We start from the raw sequence: 24,641 nt of genomic DNA on the forward strand, positions 1-24,641 counted from the left end.
CTCTCCCAATAGTTTCTGAAGCTCATACATCTATATATGTTATAATGAAAATTCCAGCCTCCTCTCCTTCATAGTTTTCTACTAATATCTATTATCTGTTTCCAAACACACCTACACAGATATTATGGAGCTAGAATGTGAAAAGCTGTAATTTTCAAAGTATTTCAAATTGCTAATTATCCTTTTTGTAATTAGCAGCACTTTCAAGTTAATGCACATGCTTTCTAAATGCTAGTAGATACTTCCTCAATTCTCATTGCCATGTTCAGCTTATTTATCATTGGGTTTCTGCTATAGGCAATTTTATTATGATTAGTAATTGTCTATTTTCTTCTTTTTTTTCTTCTTTTTCTATCCTGTGGTCTAGTAAAGAAAAAATAGTTATCATCATCATCAAGACTATTATGAGTTCTAGATATTTTCTTTTTGCTGATATCAATTCTTGCTGTTTATGTTGAACAATGAAAATAGACTGAAAACCTCATAGATTGTTGGTATTTTCTTTTATTTCATTTATTTGTTTATTTTGATGGCCAGCATGGATATTAATCTACATATCTGTTTTTATATAAATAAGAAATTCTATTGTTGATTAATTAATCAAATGCATACATGCTTTCAGGAACACTTACACACCTTTACATTTATCATGCACCCCATAAATCTAAAAGAAAAAAAATGAAGAAAAAATATGCTGAAATAATATGTATCTCTATTAAAAAAATGTTTGTGTTTTTTCTTCTCATTTAGTTATCAAATATATTTAACTCATACTTTTTTTTTATACATAAAACATTAATTTACACTTTTAACATTGCTTCATACACACATGCACACACATATAAATACTCATAAATATATATATATATATATATATATATATATATATATATATATATACGTGTGTGTGTATGTATAAATATATACATATGTGTGTGTATACACGTGTGTGTGTGTATATAAATATATATATATATATAAGCAATGTTAATTCTCTATATGAAGTATTATATATATATATATATATATATATATATATATATATGATATATAAGTCCATATATATATGGATGTATATATATATATTATGGTGTGTATGTGTTATACACCCGTATATGTATGCACCTGTGTATATATACACCTATACATATATAGATATGTATGTGTGTATACACTCATACACACATATTAATTTGTACTTCCAACTTAACTTAGATGTGTTGTTAAGAACATCATAGACATCACTGATTTCTTAACATTATAAACTACATCAGTCTTACTTTCGACCTGGCAATTGGTATTTGGGTACTTGTTGCTGATGATTTGCAATTTGCGATAAAATCACATAATACAACATTCCCCTCTGCCAATACTGACAAAATTTTGTTGACCAATATAATTTATGCATTTTAGTACCTAATATCTTTATGAGATGGTTTCTCTGAACATTTACCACTGTCCGTGGCTGTCTTAACAATACATTCAAGTTAATTTGGATGTGTAAGTTAATATTCATTATAAAGGCTCCTTCTATCACTAATAGCTAATTTATACACACACATACAAATATATATATACATACATATAAACACTTACTGTTAACAAAATAAGCATATGTGGAATTCTGTTAAATAATAAGTTAAAAAAGCATATAATAAATGCACAAACGGTAAACAGACACAGAAGGTCACCAAATCCTCATCACTTTTTGGTAAGAAATTGGCAAGAGGGTCAAATGCAATTTCACATCTTCAACGATAATATTACTCTCCTCTAATGGCACCGGCAGCAAGAAGCTGCTGAGAAATGTTTGGTCCCTTGCTCATTGGCTCACCATTTCCTAGCAACTTCTTACTACCGGTGACACCAGAAGTGATCAATATTATTGTTGAAAGTGTGAAATTGTGTTTGACCCTCTGACCAATAACTGATGAAGATTTAGTGACCTTCTTTATCTGTTTTTCGTTTCTTTGTGTAAGGGATTACACCAAAACGATTACTGGCTTGCTCTTAGTTAGGTATTCTAAATATGTTATTCAACAGTTAACATATAATTCCAATAAAGTTCTTGTAAGAAATTAGAAGAATATATATACACACACATGAAAGGCAGTATATAAACTAAAAAATTAAAGGTAATGCTATGCAACTACATAGGAATCCTTATTAATATTGTTAATATAATATATATATCCATTTTTGTATACATATTCACACACACACACATACACACACACATATATATATACTTACATATATACACATATATTTATATAAGTCCACTCACCTGGCAAAAATGAGAAGTACCTGTATTTCAAGAGCCAGCCTTGTCACAATCTGTGTCACGCTGAATCTCCCTGAGAACTATGATAAGGGTACACATGTCTGTGGAGTGCCCAGCCCCTTGCACGTTAATTTCATAAGCAGGCTGTTCCATTGATCGGATCAACTGGAACCCTCATCGTTGTAACTGACGGAGTGTCATATATATATATATATATATATATATATATATATATATATATATACATGCAATCACACACTTATGTGTGGCTGTGTGGATGATATTTCAACTTTGTCAGTTCTGTTAGGTGTGTTGATGCTAAAATAAGTGGCATTTATAAATTAACCTTGACTAGCTAGAGGCATTTTTTTATTTTAGCATTAAAAAAACAAAACAAACACTTTTACTCTTTACCTGTGTTTATGACAGATTGAATAAAGATCCATGTTCAAACAATCTACATGATTTTTAGGACTTGATATGTTTTATAGTATCAACATGTGCATGATTTATTAACCTGTTGACTCTCTCTCTCTCTCTTTCTCTCTCTCTCTCTCTTTCTCTCTCTCTCTCTCTCTCTCTCACCCATCTCTCTCTCTCTTTCTCATACTCTTCCTCTCTCCCTCTCTCTTTCTCAAATTAAAATTATTTATTTAGTTTTTTAAACTTTAAATTTAAGACTTTATTATTATTGTTATTATTATTATTATTATTATTATTATTCTGTGTGTGCATTTGTGCATATGTGTGTATGTTTTCAATCAATTTTACATGTTTTGCATGAGGAAATTGGTCTGTATTTTCCAATTACCCGTGTGTTTGTGTGTGTGTAATGTAATGTAAACAAGTTGACAGTTCTGGATATGGCAACCCAATATTCAGTTTTATTTATACTGCAATTGGTGAACCATCATGTCATTGGTTACAAGTTTTCAATCACCTAATCAGTTGTTCACTGCATCCTAAGGAACTTAGTTTACAAAGCAGTAGATTTTAGTTCATTTGGTGTAGCTTTAATCCTTCACCAATATTCATTAGTAAAAGATATGCACATACACATATTCAATGAGCTCTTCCACAGAATTTCCATCTATTATATTCTACTTATAAGTTATTGGTCAATCTGTGTGTGGCAGAAGATGCATGCTCAATGTATTTTGCAGTGAAATCAAATCTAAGCCTACATGGTTGTGAAGTTAATTTTTTAAACACAGCTTATTAAACCCTGCATGGAGGAAAGGCAACGTCAACCCTTCTGGGATTTGAACTTGGAATGTAGAGTGAGTTATCTCTCAGACATTGTATTGATTCTTTTAATATCAAGAGATTGATGTCCTTTGAAATAACATACATGTGACCAGGTTGTGTCTATTTGGGTGTGTGTGTGTTTGTAAACTGTGGATTAAATGAAATATAGCTGCTATAAACACCTCAGAAAATTAGTTTCAATTTTTTTCATTAACAACAATACAGTTGTTGTTGCGGTTGTTTATTCTAATATATTATTCTCGATATTTTGTTTGATTCTGTTGAAATCTTGGCAGCCATCTTGAAGTGCACAATTTTCTATTCACCGACATGCGTCAATGCATATTGTCAGAGGGAACAATACGCTGTTCTCTTCTGACATCTAGTACCTCATCTTTTGTATCACTTTATCTTTTTCCTTTTTTCATATCTACTTCCACAATTCTACTTTTCTGTACAGATTTTTATTTGTTAAATTAATTTTTTGGAAAACGGAATTCCAGGAGATTGCCTCCACCGTGGAGATAACTCTCCTTACAGCTAGTGCCGTCATTTTGAGTAATGTTTGGATCTGCTCTCTTACAGGATACCCCTTCGTATATGAATAAACATAGGGGAATTTATTTTCTTTCTTTTTTTTTTTCATCAGTAATTTATAACTCTAGCACTCATTTCTTAGTATTTCAGTATTAAGACACACACACACACACACACACACACATATAGATATGATGATTTAAAGAAGCAGAAGTTTAGATAATGCTGATGATGACAGTGGCAAATCAGTATTTTAACTTTTCTACTCTTTGCTTGATCATTTTGGCATTTTTCCTGAAAAAATGTGCCCGTTTTTATTATATAAGGGAGATGGAATTTCTTCTGCATTACTAAAAATGTAAACGCCATGCCATCAGATTATCAAGTTATATTCTTTATATTCTACATGCAATTTATTTGATTCTCTTAAATCAGATGACTTTCATCTGCTTCCCAAACCCTTTTGTTAACATACTGCTTTTCATCTACATTTCAAAACTTAACAAACATTCAGTAGCTAGATCCCTTTCCACCCTAGCTATCCCTTTCATGTAGAAACATTACATGTTTTTTGAGCTTGCATAACATAGTAATTTTATAATTACCTAGTTTTAAATGGTTTGTTCTTTAATTTGACAGCTTAATTAATTTACTGAAACATCAAAACTTTCATTGCAACATCTTTCATAGCCCTAGAGAAAACCTGTTTTTCATTGTCAGCACATGAAAATCAAAATGTTTTCTCAACAAATGGTATGAATCTGTTGATCACGTTGTTTAATTTCAGAAAGCCTTGATCATAATTTTATTTTCTTAGTACACTTTTAAAACAGTTTGGATTTAATGTTGTTTTCATCATTATAACACCCAGGTATCAACTTGAATCTCCATTGTTATCTCTTTTATCTTGAAGCAGATACAATGAACAAAAAATCAAAAACAAAATGAAGTTTTTCTCTTAATCATGTGCAATATGCTTTCTGCAATGTGTAGAGAGTTATAGTTAGTCATGTTGCTACTACAATATATTGCTGATACTCAGAATGAGTAACAGAGTTGACCATAAGGAAAAAGGGATTTGAGATTTTTTTTTTTAATGACACATACAACCTTTCTCAAAGATATTATGAACTTATGGAAGATTGATATCCTGTAGAAAATTGAATTCAGAGTATTAGTCTTTGATGAATAGATTATTTAACATTTGATAATATGAACCTGGTTACATGAACCAACTTATATTTATAGCTGTAACCAAGCTGAGATCACTACCTTGAAGTGATTAAATTATTATATGTCTAGAACTTATTCTTTCTGTTTTTTTGCGGAACTGCTACTTTATAGGGATGCAAAGCAACACTAAGTGTCAAGCAGTGAGAGACAAATACAAAGACACACACACATACAAGCACAGTGCACCCCCCCCCCACACACACACATACAAAAACACACACATATAGTTATTGGTATAACTATTGGCTAAGAAGTTTGCTTCCCAACCACATAGTTTCAGGTTCAGTCCCAGTGTGTGGCCTCTTAGGTTGAGGCTTCCGGGGTTGAATAAAGCTTTCTGAGTTGATCTGAAAGGCAGAAACTGAAAAAGACTGTTGTGAGTGTGTGTGTGTGTGTGTGTGTGTGTGTGTGTGTGTGTGTGTGTGTGTGTGCACGTGCATGCACACATGAATGTGTGTTTGTGTCTGTAGTTGTATTCAAGCATCATTGTCATACAAGTAGTGTCTTTCTTTTCCAATCTTTCTTGGAAACATGTCTGGTCATGAAGGAAATCCTTATCCATTTAAATGGATATTTCTCAACCATATTTTACCTGGACCCTCATAGCAATTCAATGTCCTATTTTTATAATTAGATATTATTAGGAATTTTATGAAAAAAATTGTTAAAATATTTTGTGTATTATAGAAGCATAACCAATTTATTGCAGATAAATTTTAAACGCAAAATCTTATATGGACTCTGTTTGAGAACCATTGGTTTAAATAAATGCTTCACTTTCTCTTAGGCCTTTTATATACATTGTAAATAGATATCACTACATGCATATTAACCAGGCAGGCCTTCTCATTTAAAACAATATACCACAATTCAAATATATTTGTGAATTTGTAGAGTTATCTAATTCATTTAGTACTGAAATATATACATAAAATGTTATAAGAGGTAAAAAACGCTATGATGTAATTATATTAATCCTCCCTCGCGTCACTAATTCTACTGTAACCATGAATGGCTTTAAATATGTAAGTTTCCTCTTTTACTGAATAAACTCCTTTGTAACCAAGAGGAGGAGACTGATTTACCATTATGATCAGGAAATTTTCCAGTATCAACACACTCATTTTCTGAATTTTCTAGATGGAAACCAAGAAGAAAGAATTTGTAATTTAAACTTGAAATATTTCAGTTAGCAATTAGTGATGGAAAGCGACTCATCTTAAATACATATAGTTTAGTTGGAAACAAAGAAAAAAATGATGAGATGTTCAAAAATGTTTTCAGCTCATATCTGTTATTATTAAAGTAATTGTTGGGTAATATTCTTTGTCTTCTGGTAAATGTGTGTGTGTGTATGTGTGCACCTGCATTCACATTTATATGTATAATATGATTCTACCAAATGTTAGCAGTAAATCTTCATGCTTTCTTCATATAAAAGATGAAACAAAAATAGATCTTTATATGCATTCAAAATTCTGTAAGTAATAAATTATCCGAAGTATCACATATTTTTCTATAATATTCCCTAGATTTTATCTTGCTAGGTATGTATTTAATTTTTTTCTTTTTTTTTTTTCTTCCTTTATGCCGATGAGATATGGCGACAAAGTGGAAACTTGTATTAAGATCATGAATAAACAATCTGTTGTTCGAAAATAGAGAAAATAATTGTTATTATTATAATGATATTAATTGCTAAATCTTATATCTTTGCACAGATATCCTGCAGGCTGTATGTTAAATGAGTCACTCTACATGTTCAACAAAAACAATGCAAAACAGCGAGTTTGATGATTTTAGTTTTATGAAATAGACATATTATTTGCAGACATGCACACATAGTCATTGCAAGATTCATTTCAACTAATTTAACATATTGCCTATGGATTCTTTGTACATAACTGTTACTTTCAGTTGGAGTATTTTTAGAATAAATTCTGTTCAAAATATTAGAATATTTTGTTTGTAACAAAACCTATATTGGTTATCTGACATATATCATTATTTTTATGAAAGTTGGTCCTACAAAGAAAGAAAACTGTAACTATTTGTGAAGTATAGCAGTTTACATCCTGATGTATTTATGATAGTATATTGTATTGCTCATCAATACATGCAGAAAAGAAGCGAGTTTTATTGCCTGTATTCAATTTGGAAGTAAGGCTAGCATAAAATGATGCTTCATGCTTATGTTTAGTTTCTGTAATCAAACTATGTTGTATGGCTGTAGGAGTGGTATTAAGTCATCATAGATAATTTCTACAATTGAATTTCTTTAAATTATCATTATTTTCCACTTTATTCATATCTCTGTTACAATACTTATTTTTCTCAGGTTTGGTCATCAGCCACCCCATTTTTCATGACCACTCTTCCATAACCTGTTCTGCTTATATTCACATGTTTATATTATTTTAGTGCAAGTAATTACAGATGATAATCTCCACCTTAGTTGATACTTGTGTTGCAATTGCCTGGTCTACTTAGTGAATCTAAAGTTTACTTTTAAATTCTCAGCCACTGGCAAAAATTGGTTGAGAAGAAGAATTTGGTAGTCTTTTGAGTTTTGTAAATAATTTCCTTTATTTTCCACTGGGTAAAGAAGATTCAGTATATTTGCAGGAAGGTAATGTCATTTAGACCTAGTTTTAAAGGTGTACACCCCCCCACACACACACACACAGTAATCCCTCGACTAACACAGGTGTTACATTCCAAAATCTCCCACAGAAATAATTAAAATCTAAAAAAATATAAATACCTCTCAGCCACAGAAACCCACAATATTCTGAAGAGTCTGTAATATAAATTTACATATATTAGCCAGAAAATCCATGATAGGTGAACTACGATATGGCGAGAGATTACTATATATATATATATATATATATATATATATATATATATATATATTCCCTGTTGGCAAAGGTTGGACAGATCATAACAGTTCAAACCAGTTTGTATTCAGTGTTATTGTTCTCTTAAATGGGTCAAGGAATACATCTTGCTGGTACATTCCATTTATTTGGCATGGTTTCTATGGAAGATGGAAAAGCTAGTATCAAAACTAAGAGAGAGTGGGGAGTGATATAATAAAGATGGGTGTTTTAAAGGGGTCAGAACTGAATATAATATGTGGCTTACCTTTACATAGAAGCAACATGGTGGAAGGAACATAAAGTAAAAATAAAAAGATATAGGGTGGAGAATGAGTGATATATGAGAGAGTAACCAATAGGTGGAGAGTAGTAACAAAGAGGGATGGTGGCAGACATCATGTGAACATAACAGACAAGACAGATCCAAGTGTTAGTATAGCATCCTCCATCACCATCATCATTTTTAACCCTGTTTTACCATGCTTGTGCAGGTTAGTCAAGTGTTCTCCAGAACAGTTTTTGACACACTTGTCATGGCCCTTAATATAACATAAGGTTCAGCCTGTCTTTTGCAGCTCCTCACTTTTCTTAATATGTAACATCCTCCTGACACACAACTTGCCTATACTAGCATATTATTTTCTCCTTCACACTGCATTTGGTTCCTTGTATATTCAATCATTCTCTCAAATTCATTTGAGTTCCATTGTTCATGCACACTAACGTTACAAACCCAGTAGAATATGATGCTAACTCAGTTCTTTCCAGCTTTTTCAAATCCCTTGCATTCAAGACCCATGTCTTGATACTATGCAGCACACTTCATACATAAGCACCAAACAACCTATCCTTTAATCAGTGAGAGAAACTTTTTTGCTAGCAGAGTTAGTGGCTTTAATTTTCACCAATTTGTTCTTTCATTGACAGAATCCACTTCTACAGCTAATTGAGTTATGTAGGTTACAAAACTATTCACTCCTCGGGAGCTTTCTGAGCACTTGAATATATTTCACATTCTCTCTTACTGCTAACTACTCCTGTGATTCTGCTACACAGCAGATTTCCTTCTTTGCTGCCTTCCTTCTCAACTTGCCTTTGAGGTCACTATACCTCTTGTGCATTTGTAATTTACACTAGTCACATCATATAGAATTGTTGTGCTTTCTTTCCTGCTATTTAAAACTTCAATCTTTGCTAGATATACTTTTAAGCCTCTTGGATTTTGCTTCCAAATTTCCAGTTCCTTCTGTAAATTTTTGACAGATTTACCTATAAGAATTAGCATAAATGAATTCCCATGGCAGCTGATCTTAAACTCCACTATTATGGCTTGGAAGGCAATAATAAATGGGAAGACTAAAAATCAAGCCCTGATAGACACACTATGGGGAACACATTGCTAATGTTCATTGGGCCGATAATGGCTCTACCCATAGCTTGCACAACGCCCACAAGCTATTTTTCAACCTCTAAGTTTTCATAGTAGTTTTCTTTACACTCACCAGACTCCAGAGCATAGAACCCTGTCAAAGGTCCTCTCAAGTCAATGAATGCTAGGTGTAAGAGCTTACTCATAGCCAAGTATGTCCTTTGTATTTGTTTTACTATGTAGAGAGTATCAGTGTTACCCTAGACTAAATTTCTTCTCTTCCTATTTAGTTTCCACAGTCATACTGTATCTAGGACTAAATTGTCTACTTTAGTCCTAGATACAGTTTGACTGCTGGAAAGACAGGATGGTCATGGCTAGAATGCTTTTGATCAATCATGGTTGACTTTAGGTCAAACAATAATTTTTAGATTAGGCTACTGAATATCCTCTCATAGCTAAATTGCTTTATGTGTTTGTTTCTTTAGACCTTGGACTTTTTGTGAAATTATCTTGATCCCAAGTTTATGCTTGAAATAGCCAATCAGAACCAAGGAGCATGTTAAATTTCATTTTTCATTCACTCTACTAAAATTATATTTTTGTTTGTACATCATGCCCTCATTCAAAATTTGGCCATCTTGCTTTCTAGATAAACTTCAGTAAATTTTTGATTCTCTTGCGCTTAACTGACTAAATGTACAGACTAATCCAAGCTTAGAGTTTGAATTATATTAAGTCATATTTTTATGTTTGTGTCGTTGCATCCTCTTTATTTCAAAACAATTTGTAGCCTTGGGACAGAATTTTGTTTTCCTAATTTCATCTACCAGTTTACCTCTTCAATCCAATCATTCTCTCTTCACTTGGTTCCCAGCCTTTGAATATGTACTGAAGTATTAAATCATTAATGTTAATTAAATATAAGCTTTCCAATGTTTACAGGCTCTAGACATATGAAAGCATAACCTTTAATTAATATCAAAACTACTTTCCTTTTTATCAAATGGTCCATATGGCTGTCTTTTTCATTTCTCAGCATAAAGTGAAATACCACTTCTTCAACTGGTTTCTTATAAACCAGTTAAAATAAAGTAGTAAGCATGTATTCTTTAAGGCAAAGTTTTCTTCTCATACTTGCTGGAATAGAATTTAATTACTGATAACGATAATTGGGGAAAGTAATTTTAGTTACAGCATGGTAGAAACAGTAAAGCAATTGGTGACAATTAGAAGGCTGCAAACAATGAGATGAGATCTAAACATAGTTTCTCAGTTTAATGGAACCATCCTTAATTAGGCGTTATTTACCTTCACAAAACTGGTCACAGAAGTTTTCTTTGTTATAACTAATTTCTTATTTTTTGCATTGATACAGTTATTGTCTAAAATACAATATTGCAACAAACTGTGCAGAACTTTTAAATCTTACTTTAATCCATAAACACAGTTAATCAATATAAAATCTGGTTGCTACTTGAACAATTAACTGGGTTTTTTTTTAAACTCTTTTAATTTTACTATAGTACCCACAGCTTAGTTTGAACTTAAAAATTGTGATATCTTAGTATCAGTGTGTCTAATGCATGGGTATTTTATTGGATAAACCTGTATCTAACCTGAGTTTATTGTATTTGAATGAATTTGAATATCTGTAGGGAGTAAATAAATTGTAATCAAAACTGCAGTGAAAACTATATGGCATGATCTAAAGATGTGTACTGCCTTTCCGTCTTTGAAAAAAAATCCTGGTTGCAACACAAAAAAAAAAACTAATAATAAGCTTGATTTGAATAAAAAAATATCCTACTAATGATCATTTTCAAGTACAATGCACTTTATTTCTCCTTTGAGAAAGAGAATTCAGTTTTCTTTCAAGAGAAAAAGAATTCAATCAATGCCATTGTATTACAGTTATTTGTATTATCAGCACTGAAGTGATGATATTAGATTAAATTATTTCTGGTAAGATTTGCACTCAGAGCACACAGACATGAAACTAAATAAACACTAAATTTAACACCTATTTCTAAAAGCTCAGTCAATTAAAAAGAAAAAGCAACAAAAACTTTAATATTAAAAACAGCAGCAAGGGTATTATACAACAAACCATCTGATTTTGTGTTAATTAAATAAGCATTCCATCTCACAAAAAAATATGTACCAGCTCATAAAAAAGTATATGCAGTATATCTGTGCATTTTTCTAGTGCTGTCATTCTGCTAATAATTTGGATTAGCTACTCCATGTTATCATGTTAATTATTATACCTATAATATATGCAAAGACTTTTTATCATTGTACAAATTCAGGTTATATAGTTCATATTTGATATACAGAAATGTTTTGCATTATTTTCATTTTTCTAAGTTACATTTGCTACTTGATGGTGTATGCTGTAATATGCAATCTTTTTTCATTATCTCAAAATATTCCCCTATCTTTCTGACTCCATCTTGCACTTTTTCTTTACCTATAATAGTGATATGAGGCATATGTATTTACTGTATATATATATATATATATATATATATATATATATATATATATATATGTATGTATGTATATACATATATGTAAACACATTTGTGCATGTTTTACACACACACACACACATATATATGAGAGAGAGAGGGGGAGAGAGAGATGTAAGTTTGTATATATATATATATATATATATATATATATATATATATATACATGTGGATGTTAAATGATAATAATGATTATGATATACATTGTGCAGACCTTTGTTATTGTTGTGTTACATAAACACACACATGCATGCATATGCACACATACACACACATGTTCAAACACATTCATTACTATTATCATTACTATTATCATTGTTATTATTATTATTATTAACATTACATTCAAGGTGGCAAGCTGGCAGAATCATTAGCACACTGGATAAAATCCTAAACAGCATTTTATCCGTCTTTATGTTTGAGTTCAAATTCCACCAAGGTCAACTTTGCCTTCCTTCTTTTGGGATTCAGTGAAATAAGTACCTATGGAGTGCTTGGGTTGGTATTATTGACAAACCTCCTCTCCTTAAATTTCAGGCCATTCTTGAGTGATTTCAGTAGCCTGTTAGCTTTTCTGTAAGAAGAGGTTGCTAGCCCTTCATTTAATCCATCTCCCTTTTGTGCAACATAGCCAATTATAGAACAGAAAGTGAAGAAGAATCAACCCCCATGTTTGTCTGGTACTATAGTTACCACCTCCTCCTCTGAAGGACAAAAGGCAAGTTGACCTCAGCAGTGCCAGAATAAGTAGTATATGGCATTCTATCTAGCACTATACTTTCTCTGCTTATTCATCTTGTGTGTGTGTGTGTGTGTTCATATATACTAGCATAGTAATGACAAAGGACACTCAACTTGAGAAAAATAAAGAAACTGAAAGACAGGTGTTTTTGAACCAGTGAGGTTTTTTTGTTTTTTTCTAGTTCTTAGGTAGGGATCATTTGCTGATGAATAAGAGTTCAGATACATTGAGTGAAACACAGAATCAACTATAGGTGTAATATTTGCAGCACAGGTCTAAAAAAAAAAGGTGGAGGTAAAAAAGAAGCAGGATACAAGAAAATTCATTACAAGGGAGAAACAACTGAGAGTAGCTGAAGCAGGGGGGATTAGTGAGAATAATCCTTTCTACTATAGGCACATGGCCTGAAATTTGAGGGAGGGGGTAAGTCGATTGCATCGACCCCCCCCCCCCTACTCAACTGGTACTTAATTTATCGACCCCGAAAGGATGAAAGGCAAACTCAACCTCTGCAGAATTTGAACTCAGAACATAGCAGCAGGCAAAATACCACTTAGCATTTCATCCAATGTGCTAATGATTCTGCCAGCTCACTGCCTTGATTGGTGAGAATGATGATGATAACAGTGATTATTAGTTGTGATAATGGTAAAGGTAAGTAAAGATGAAGATAGCAATAAGAACTGTTGTTACAGTGGCTAAAGAAAGCATACTTTGTGTTCTGAAGAATACTAAACAGCAATAATTCTTTACCTCACTTAGTCAATATTCTCATACATTAAGACAGTAAGCTGGCAGAAATGTTAGCACGCTGGGCAAAATGCTTAGCAGTATTTCGTGTGTCTTTACATTCTGAGTTCAAATTCCATCAAGGTTAACTTTGCCTTTCATGCTTTTGGGGTCAATAAATTAAGTGCCACTTGCATACTCGAGTCAATCTAATCGACTGGCCCCTCTCCAAAAATTTCAGGCCTAGAGTAGAAAAGAATATTCTCATGCTCTTGCATCAGTAATATTTTGTGACAAATTGAAGAACCTGTATAAAAGTCAAATATGGAAGAAGTTGGCTTCTTCCATATTTGTCTTTTATTCTTCATTTTTTTACATTTTCCTTTTTCTCTTTTTTAAAACTTTTTAAATAGTAGCTAATATTTATTTTTAAAATTCTATTCCATTCCTTCATATTTGCATTATTACAAATGTTCTACATAACCAGACTTTACTAATTATCAATCAGGCAATCACACATACATACACACACACACATATTCATATGCGCCTTGTATTTGCTATTTGGAGCCATTAATTCTAAAGTAACCGTATCTATTTAACAGCATGGCCTTCTGTAAAATATTGTTGAATATTTTAATTATTTAACAAAAGTGATCTTTCTTGAGGATAAATTTGAGAACAACCTGATTTACTTTCACCACATTCTTTTTGTTGTAGGGGAAGTGCCATGGCATACTGGGTATCCTGACATTCGCCCTGCCTCTGCCACCCAGAAGATGGATTCTCCCCCTCACAAACGTGGAGGTACCGCCCCTCGATCACCCAGTATACCACATTGGGGTAAGGACTTATTACTGTGTATTTTCTTATGAACTGAATAACCCTCTATTATCTTACTTAAATCCAACATCAACTACAATCTGATACCGACACCATATATAAGGATAGAAATTGTGCTGGTGATGGAAGTTTCCTATCATTGCATTGTTCTTGTTATAGGATGATGAATGACACTACCACAATGACTGGTTGCCTGCAATGTATCCTCATTGACATGCAATCATTCTGAAAGGGGCAAAGGCAGAGTTAGTGCCATCTAGTTTACAGACACATCCATACACACACGCACACACACACACACACACACACACACACACACACACACACACACATATATAAAATTAGAAATGAAACAGAATCCCTGTACTAACTGTGCACAAGACCTATTTCTTTTTCAACCAAACACTAAAGTTTTCCAAATTTGACAGTCATTTAAAAAAAAGATTTCATAAATAATGATAATTACTTAAATTAGAATTTCAGTAAATCCTTGTTTTTTGTTATGCTTTTAAATTCTAGATTGTCAATAAACAAAAAGATTTTTAGGTGAAAGCTGTTATGACCTGATTTAAACAAAGTATTTTGCTCCTGCAGTTTTATCCTTTGACCAATAGATTTATATTGTAGAGTTGTTTGTTCGCTTAGCATTCAAGATTTCTCTTGCAAGAGAGCTTATTATATTTAAGAAAGCCAAAAAAAACAAAAAAAAACAATGTTGAACACATCATTTGTTTACTTGCTGTATACATATGGCACAAATTTATAATATCTGAATAGGTTTATTTCTTAAGGTAACTTTTAGAAAGTAGTTGGTTGAGTGTTCCAACTTTTAGAGAAATACAAGTCATCACACACTGGTATAATATTGTTTCTATACTCTTATATAACTAAATGGATAATGTTCCTTTGGTTTGAATTGTTTGTAGTTCCATTCATATCAAAGTACAATCAGCATATATTGATAATAATTTCTGCATTGACAAGACACAAATTTATGTGTAGGAGTTTAGTTAGTTGAATCAATCTCAGGACACTTGATATTTATTTTGTCTAGAGAGATAAAAAACCAAATTAGCCCCTATTGGATTTAAACTAAAATAATGTAAAGCTTTCAGACTAGGACTCTACTATTTCCTTGATAATGATAATAACTAACAATACCCATGAAAAGTCCATGGTTCTTTTGAAAAATGTATGATTGTTGAGAGTTTATGGAGCTCATGAAATGCATAATTTCTTTTGAAAGTGAATTTTTTCTGTAGTAGTTCATTATTGAGATTTTTATAGTTAGTGCAGAGTCATAGGAGAGAATATCTTTGAAAATTATATTCTTTTGTATACAGTCATCACCTCTTTTATATTAAGTATTGTTATTTATTATTTTGATTTTTTTTTTATGTCAAGATATAAGCAACCTTAACCAAGAAATCAGATATACTCTCTCTATAATATTCTGAAATGGTACGATTATGTGGGTAAAGCATTAACAAATCCTTATAGTAAATACTATTGTCTTATTTTCATACCAGAAAAAAGTTCATATAGTTAAGCTTAAATGCATAGTCCTATTGAGCAAACTACTGTAGCTGCTACACTGAATTGTAAATTCTAAAAAAAAATATCTATATCAGTAATATAGATGAATTATACTAATTCAAAATATTTATTTATCTGTCAATTGTCTTAGGAACAATTTGAATTATTTAAACAATTTAAATGTTATATCCACAATAGATTATGCGCTCAATTTCTTCTCTTACTTGATCAGTCAAATGACTTACAAACAATAAAATGGTTATGTGTGTAATAAGATTATGTCACCAAATTTATTCCATAGTTTAGGCATTACAAACATAGAATAAAGCAATGTAATATAGATTTCTTTTAAAATAGTGATAAGCACATCTGTAGCAAAAACCTCTGAAGGTTTTTATGGTCCTTTTTCATTCTAACAGTGTGAATCAATGAAGTAAAATTCAAACCGTTTGGCAATAAGTTTGCAGTCTTTAATTTTCAGTCAACATACCTACAAAAAGGATGGCATAGCCATATGTAAAACTATTAAAGGAAATTCTTTACTTTAAATTTATACCATAAGTATTTTCCAACATATGACCAGTGTTACATTTCAAGAATTCTATAACAGCTGTTATTGTAGATAACATATTGTTCTTGCTTTAATGTTTTTTTTTTTCTTGAAGCTATTCAGAGTTTCATTTATTCAGCAGCTTCATTCCATTCAGTAAAATCTTCTATGCAAAATAAACTTTATAGATTTCCTTTCCATGTTTCCTGCATGTTGACTTTATGTATCCCCCCAACTTTGCTTTCATATTTTATGCCTATCTACTCATTCTGTCTATCTCTAATCCTATTTTAAGTGTCTCTCAAAAACCGATTAAATAAATAAAAAAAGTTATAGTCTGTAACCATTTATTTTCATTAATAATAATAAATCATGGCAATTTTAAAGTTTTTCCTTATAATGTTGGAACATATGTTTTTAATCAGCCGAACAAATACATAGGTCTGTATGTGTATTTGAGTTTATAGTTTTAAACTCATTCTAGCTTCTTGACTTTTATTAGGCCATGCTACTGCCGTCAGAGTTACTGCAGTCTCTTTGATATTTGATGGATAAAGTAGTGTGATGTTAGCTTTTCTTTGGTCTTCCTGAAGCTACTGACCACTTAGAGTTATTTCTCTTAGCTCATTTCCATTTTATTTATGCAAATTACCTTAGTTATAAATGTGTTTTATACTTTTTGGCCTGTGTCTAAGTGTAATCTGTTATGCTGAGGCACCAATTGAGGTAGAAACACATATCTATTGATGATTTCTTATCTCCAGGCATTAAACTGTCGTTTTTTTAATGGTATACTGATTTTGGAGAATTCTTGACGCTTGATCCCAACTACCACTAAGTGATTTACCACTGTCCATAGTAACAGAGGTAGTTTCAATAAATTAATAATTTACCTTGTATGGTGTTTAAATAAATGCCACTGGACATTTTAAGTCATCTCTTTAATCTTATTTTCATTTCATTTATATATATATTGCACATGTGTACATGTGAGAGAGTGAGAGATGGGACAGAGAGAGAGAGAGAGAGAGAGAGAGAGAGAGTTGATGAAAAGAAAGGTTTTCATTTTGAAGTTTGTGATTATTTCTTGATGTCATTTGGTCATGCATCCCATATTCTGGTGGGGAATAATGTCCTATACATGCCCCTCCTCATGGCCCTTGCTAACTGCTACTATGTAAAAATTGAAGACATTCTCATCAGATGATTAAACAAAATGAATCTAATGAAAAAGGTTCAAAATATAGAGACTTTGAAGGCATAGAGGTTTCATTAGTATATATTCTTCTTTAGTGATAGCTGTTTTACGTTTCATGATGAGTGTTGGCATTTACACACATATGTGTATACACACACGCACACACATGCACAAATATATAGCCATAGGCATGGTTGTGGCTAAGAAAGTTGCTTCACAATCACATGGTTTCAAGTTCCATCCTACTGGAGTAACCAATGTCTTATGAGTTAAATTTATCAAAAAGAAAACGTATGAAAGTTCATCATGCATAAATGTGTGTGTGTGTGTGTGTGTGTGTGTGTGTGTGTGTTTATATGCTTGTCTTCACAAGTTTTCATATTTACACAGCTTGAGAATTGGAGATGGTTGTTTACGTCCCACATACAAAATATATCCTGTAGTTCCATGGTTTTGACATGTGAAAACTGGTGAAGTACCATATTTCAAAGCCATTAAGGGGTGGCATTAGGATTGGCATCCAACCATAGACCATAGAATACTGCTTCAAGAAGTCTCTTTCAGTCCATGCCAACATGAAAAAAGCAGTAGTAAAAATGGTGTTGTTGAGGATGATTTCATGTGTACACAAAATCATTCTTACTTCTGCCTTTTCATGTTGGCATGGGTTGGAAGAGACATGCACAAATACATATATATTTGAACAAGTTGAAACTTCAAAGTCATTGTGAATCTTTTCCTTGTAAAAGTTGATAAATATGTACTGTGCGTGTATGTGTGTGTGTGTGTGTAATTATATATAAAATTTTACAAAGCTGCAGATCTTGTTTAATTAATCTTATCACTTAGCTTTCATATTCTTGTTCAGTATTTGTTTTCATTAAATACATTAAATTATTATTCCTTATATTATTTTCTTGTGTTAATTTAATCAGTTTGAAGGGGATATACTTTATCCAACGCATTTGTTAAGCAATATGTACGTGTGTGTTCATTTTAATTTTGACTTTTTCCTTTATACCTCTCATTTTGATTTTGTTCTGTTTCATAAATTAAAATAAATTTCATATAAATCTTTTGAAATTAGTGTAATCTGAATAAAAATTTATATTACCAATGTGAAATATTAAACCATATTAATTACTATGGCTAACGTAGGCAGTGAGCTGGCAGAATCATTATTGTTCCAGGCAAAATGCTTAGCAGCATTTGAGTTCAAATTCTATTGAGGTCAACTTTACCTTTCGTACTTTTGGGTGTCAATAAAATAAGTACCAGTTAAGCACAGGGATCAATGTAATCGACTAGCCTCCTCCCCTAAAATTTCAGGCCCTGTGCCTATAGTACAGTGGTTCCCAAACTTGACACCCAGGCCACATTCCTAGCTTCCCCACCTCAACTAATCATCTCAAACATAGACCTCTTTCTGAAGCAAATTCAAAGCAACTGTATTTCACAAATAAACTTATCCTAATGAACCCATTATTTTGTTGTTTTTACATGAATCGCTACCCCATTATTGCTCTACTTGTCTTCAACATCCCCTTGGAACTTTCCACTGCCCTGGGAGGAGGAGGGGAATACCTCCCACTTTGAGAACCACTACTATAATAGAAAGGGTTATTGTTTTGGTTAAGGATAAGTTTACCTTGATAAAATAACTGTAACAGTTTCAGTCAATCAATTATACATTTGCAACCTTATTATAGACTTTATATCAATCTAAATGCTTATCCAATATTTTGTTGTATAATGCTGTGTTCTGATTTCAAATTTCGTCAGGATTGATATGATATTGTCTTTCATTCATCTAAATTTGATAAAATAAGCACCAGGAATGCATTGGTTTATTTGATCAACTATATACCTCTCCTCCAAGATTTTTTGCCTCAGGCAAAAGTGAGGAATTAATTTTCAGGAAAAAGTGGCATATTATATGTATATTTACAGCTGTTTTTTATATTGTTATTTTATTATAATTTCTGTTGAGTAGGGTTTTTATCCCGCTTTTGTTATAACTTAGTTATGTACTGCTTTGGTGCCATTCAATCTGCTTATTATCAGTTTCAATCAAATCCTCTATATTATTCCAGAAATACATTCATTGAGTTTGTTTTGTTATGCTCTCTTTTATTTGGCCTGGTTAAGGACATCTCGAAGAGATGTTGACTTATTGCATATATGTTCGCAGTTAATCCATCTACCATTTCTTTGGCCATCTTTAAAAGCTGCTAGTCATTTGGGTTGATTCTTAAGGATAGCAATTGTTCTGCACAGCATCTCATTTCCCTATACCAGTTGCAACTCAGATCACCTCACTCATTTTATGAATAACAAGTTCTACTTCCATGGCTCTCAGTGCATTTTCATTCATGACATAGCTTAATGTAGTCAACCCCGGCACACATTGGAGCATTTGCATTTTCTTGACTTACAATATCTGTTTGTTCTTTCAAAGCTGCCAACCAATAAGTTAGACCCAAAAAGAGCAACCGAGCACACCACCATCTTATAATTCTTAACCATCATCTGAATCAGAATCTTCCAATTACAGATGACTCGAGATATTTGTTTCCACTTAAACTCTGCAACTTTAATACCCATTTGAACGTCAGTAAGAATATCTATCAGATTGTATGGCAACATCATTACATTTTATTAAAATTTTACTGTGGTTGACTTAATTTTTTATTCTTCTGAAACTTAAAAAAAGTATCTGATGTCAAATCTGTGAACTAAACATCTTACAAAAGCTACTCATAACAAACCAATGAAAGCCTTTACATGATCACACAAATGTTTACAAATAGCCACCAAATTTCCCTCATAATCACACTCTTTCTTCTGTATCTTAGAGGACATTGGGCACTGTACTCTTGATCACAGGGCTGTGCAATCAAGGTGACATAGTGCTTAACCACAACTAGTCTCATGCATGAGAAATCCTCATCCTTTTCATCATCATCATGTTTGTGTCTGCTTACTGTGCTGGGATGAGTTAGATGGTTCATCATGCTTCACGTTGTTTCTTAGACTGGTGCTTGTCTCTCTCATTTGGCTCAGTTTGTAAGAGCTGGATCACTTTCCTATCACCTACCACTTTACAGATTGTACTGGTGCATTTTCTCTTCTAGAAAGGTTGCTAAGTTCTTGGCATAACAGAATTAAAGAGAGCTCAATAGCCACCAAGACACGGCTAAAGGAATTTCATTCATCATTATTATTATCAAGGTGGTGAAGGTGTTTATAGAAACTGTTGAGTGCTTCACTAAATGCCGTACAATATTTAATTTCTCCTTCTACATTCAAACCCACAATGGATTTAGTTTTGTTTTTCATCCTTCTGGGTTTAATAAAGTAAATACTAGTCAAACAATTGAGTTAGTTCATTCAGCAATAGCTCCTTTTTAAACATGCTTAACCTTGTGCCAATGTTCAAACTGTTCATCCTTATTGTTATTTATAACTGGTGCCATGTTATAGTTGGTATGTTCTGGACAAATCGCTTCTGTGACAGGGTTGATTTCCAACTAGAGCTTTATCATTTACTTCATTAGCATCCTTACTATCACACTGCTCCATGATAGCTCTTAATGCTCTTGTGTAAAGCATAAATTGTGGCTTCTCTTTTAACTTGAATCATGCTGATGAAAGAAATTGTCATTATTATTGTCATTATTACCTAGGGTGCTGGATTGGCAGAATTGCTAAAGCATTTTCTCAAATGCTTAGCAGCATTTGCTAAGCATTTGTTTTGGCTCATTATGTTCTAAGTTCAAATCCCACTCAGGTCGACTTTGCCTTTCATCCCTCTAAGATCAATAAGTTAAGATATCAGACAAATACTGGAGTTGATTTAATTGACTTACTCCCATCCCCAGTCTCAGGCCTTGTGTCTATATTAGAAACAGTTATTATTATGCCTTGTGCCAATCTTGAAAACCATTATTGTTGTTGTTGTTGTTTAGAGTTAAATTTGATCTTATTTTTGATGTTAATCCAGATTCCATCTCCCCTCATATAAAATGTGGCTTTAACTTATTTATTCATTGATGAAAGAAGATTGCTATTCTCTTTCTCTCTCTCTCTCTCTCTCTCTCTCTCTCTCTCTCTCTCTCTCTCTCCCTCTCTCTCTCTCTCTCCTTTTTTTTATGCAAACAATTTCATATAAAGAAATAAATGTGTAGATTGATTGTTGGATGGGTATTGGTGTTTCTGCAGGCATAATAAAATTCTGTTTTAAAATATATAACTTAATGTTTATATCGTCTGATACAAAGTCCCTCAGAAAATAAATGGGTTTTTTGATTTATTAGTAAAATCTCATGCACACACCTCTTTCCCCGACTACCTTGCACACCCACAGTGAATTTTAAAACAAATAAATAAACCAAGAAAAAATTTATCAGTAAACATCTTCGAAGAAATAGGGAAAATTCATTTCCTTTTAAAATAGCTGATATATTTTAATTTATTCCTATTTGTCTAATTCAAATAGTTGTTGGGTCACAATGACCTTGCAAGAAATCTAATAACAGCCAAAATGTACTGTCACTGTCCAGATTTATTGATGATTTTAACAAAGAATTATATCCATCTATCTATCTTTCTGTTTAGCTCTTTCTCTCTCTCACTCTCTTCCCCCCCTCTCTCTCTCTCTCTCACTCTCTTCCCCCCCCTCTCTCTCTCTCTCTCTCTCTCTCTCTCTCGATATATATTTATATATATACCTATCTATTTGTCTGTTTGCCTATCTTTCTAACTATATAGTTATTTAGCTCTCTCTGTCTTTTTCCCTCCACACACACACACACACACACACACACATATGTATATATAAATACATACACACACACACACACACACACACACACACACATATATATATGTGTATGTATATATATTTGTGTGTGTGTGTGTGCATGTGTGTAACATACACACATTTACTATATATAAATGTAAATATACAATAAATATAAACAAACAAAATGAGAAAAAAATATTTATGTTTTGTATAAATATAAATAGTAATAATTTATAAATAATATAAAATATGTGAAATTTTTAAAAAAATGAAAAATGCAAGAGAGGCTGTATGAAGTACGACTGAGATACATTGCCAGTAATTAAATATATGTGCAGCTCCTTTAAACCTTTCATTATCTACATGCTGATATTTAAAATTTCGCTGTACACAAAAAGAGAAAAGGCAATGGGAAGGGTAGGAGGAGGAGGAGTGAGAGTGAGGGAGAGAGAGAGAGAGAAAGTGAGAGAAAGAGAGAGAGAGAGAAATAAAAAACATTAAAAATAGATATTGCTATGAAAACCTAGGTCACCGTGACTTTAAATTTTTAAATCTGTTGAAATTTTACTATTTGAAAGAATCTTAAGACAAGCTTAGGCATCAATTCTTTGAAGAGAGCCATATAGTGTTTGAATGTTTAATATGTTGCAGTTGAAAACTGATAAGTGCTTCTGCAAAATCTAAAGCGTCGTGGAATATAATTGGCTCGCAGGTAGGTGCTTGCTGAATACTCCAAAAGTATGTCATTGATTTGCCTCTCGTTGCATCACCTGCAAACATCTACTCTCAGTGGAAACATAACAACACCAACACAGGGCGGTCAACTGGACAGCTAACTGCTGTTCCATCTTCCTTCGTCTTTTCTATACCGCTGCTACTGTTATCTGTCGCCTTCTCTCCAGCTGCCTGCAGCAGGCACTGCATCTATATAGCAATAGTGCATTGGTAGCCCTCGTTTGGCAAGTCATTCCTCTGCTGTTGCCTTCTATACATACACGTTATTTCAGCTAATATACCATTAGTTAATGATATAAATCATTACAATACTTTGGGTGCTAAAAATCAAAAGAAAAAAATACTCAAATTATCCATTCATCAACATCATTGTCACCATGTTCATTTTTTGCTGGTTTAGCTATTTCATTTGTTTCTATTGTATTCATATTAACACATAGATTTCTATCATGTTTTTTTTTTTTTTCTTTTAATAGTTTAAAAATCTTTGTCACTGCCTCCTGCTCGGTTTAGTTTTGTGTGAAAAGTCCTTGTTTGTTTTCATTTCTTTCTCTCACTCTCTCTCTCTCCACCCCACACTTACCTGACCCCACATCTTCTTCAGGATGTTTGTGTTTTTGTTATCAATGTGTTTGTTATTCTCTTGGTAAATTGTAATCAATATGATAGCATCGTTTCTGTTGTGTTACCGTCCTTATAGTACTTTATTAGTAACGGACTACTTGGTTTAGTGGGCGAGTGAATCTTACTGATGAGATCATTCACATACACACTCCCCTACACACACACACACACATTCTTTCTCTCTCTCCCTCTCTCTCAATCTCTCCCTCACTCTCTCTCCTTCTCTCTGTCTCTCTCTTTCATTCATTCTCTATTATCTCATCCACCATAAGCATGCCCTTTCTGTTCATCCTTTCTCTCTCTCTTCTGTCTTAAACACATTCATAAATGCACGCACACACTGTCTCTCTTTCTCCCATCTTTCAAATCATACACACACATACACACACCCATATACACACACACACACACACACACACATACACACACCCATCCTCTTCCTCCTTCAGTTCACAAATTATAAACACACACACACACACACACACTCTCTCTCTCTCTCTCTCTCTCATCTCATTATGCACCACATGTCACACACATTCTTTTCTTAGTCTTTTTGTCTGTCACCTTATCAGTTTCCCCATCCACTTCAGTATGTCTCTATTCTGTCTGCCTTCTCTTTTTTCTTTCCTTCTCTGTATCTTTCTCCGTCTATATAATTATTCCTGAAAACACACACATTCACAAATGCACGTACAATAAGTATATGTATGTGACTGTGTGCACAAAGTAACTGCGTTTGTGTTCAATGCATTCACAACTTACACTTTTCTTAAATAATGTCTTTGTAGTGCTG

General features: G+C 32.6%; 1 protein-coding gene across 11 annotated transcripts in view; it reads left to right on the top strand.

The window, feature by feature from the left end:
- Positions 1–24,641, top strand: part of LOC106881143 (uncharacterized) — a 406,256-nt gene that overhangs the window by 288,086 nt on the left and 93,529 nt on the right. For 7 of the 11 annotated variants that reach the window (XM_089349353.1, XM_089349355.1, XM_089349356.1 and 4 more), the window contains one exon: positions 14,279–14,401. The exons of 2 other annotated variants lie outside the window; for them this stretch is intronic. In XM_089349353.1, the coding sequence (XP_089205479.1) occupies positions 14,279–14,401 (123 nt within the window). Of the gene's footprint in view, positions 1–14,278; positions 14,402–22,992; positions 23,202–24,641 lie in introns of those variants that run through there. 2 more of the 11 variants (XM_089349362.1, XM_089349363.1) reach the window with 2 other exon arrangements.

The sequence above is a fragment of the Octopus bimaculoides genome, chromosome 3, assembly GCF_046866305.1.
Source record: "Octopus bimaculoides isolate indiv1 chromosome 3, ASM4686630v1, whole genome shotgun sequence".
NCBI classification, from domain to species: Eukaryota; Metazoa; Mollusca; class Cephalopoda; order Octopoda; family Octopodidae; genus Octopus; species Octopus bimaculoides.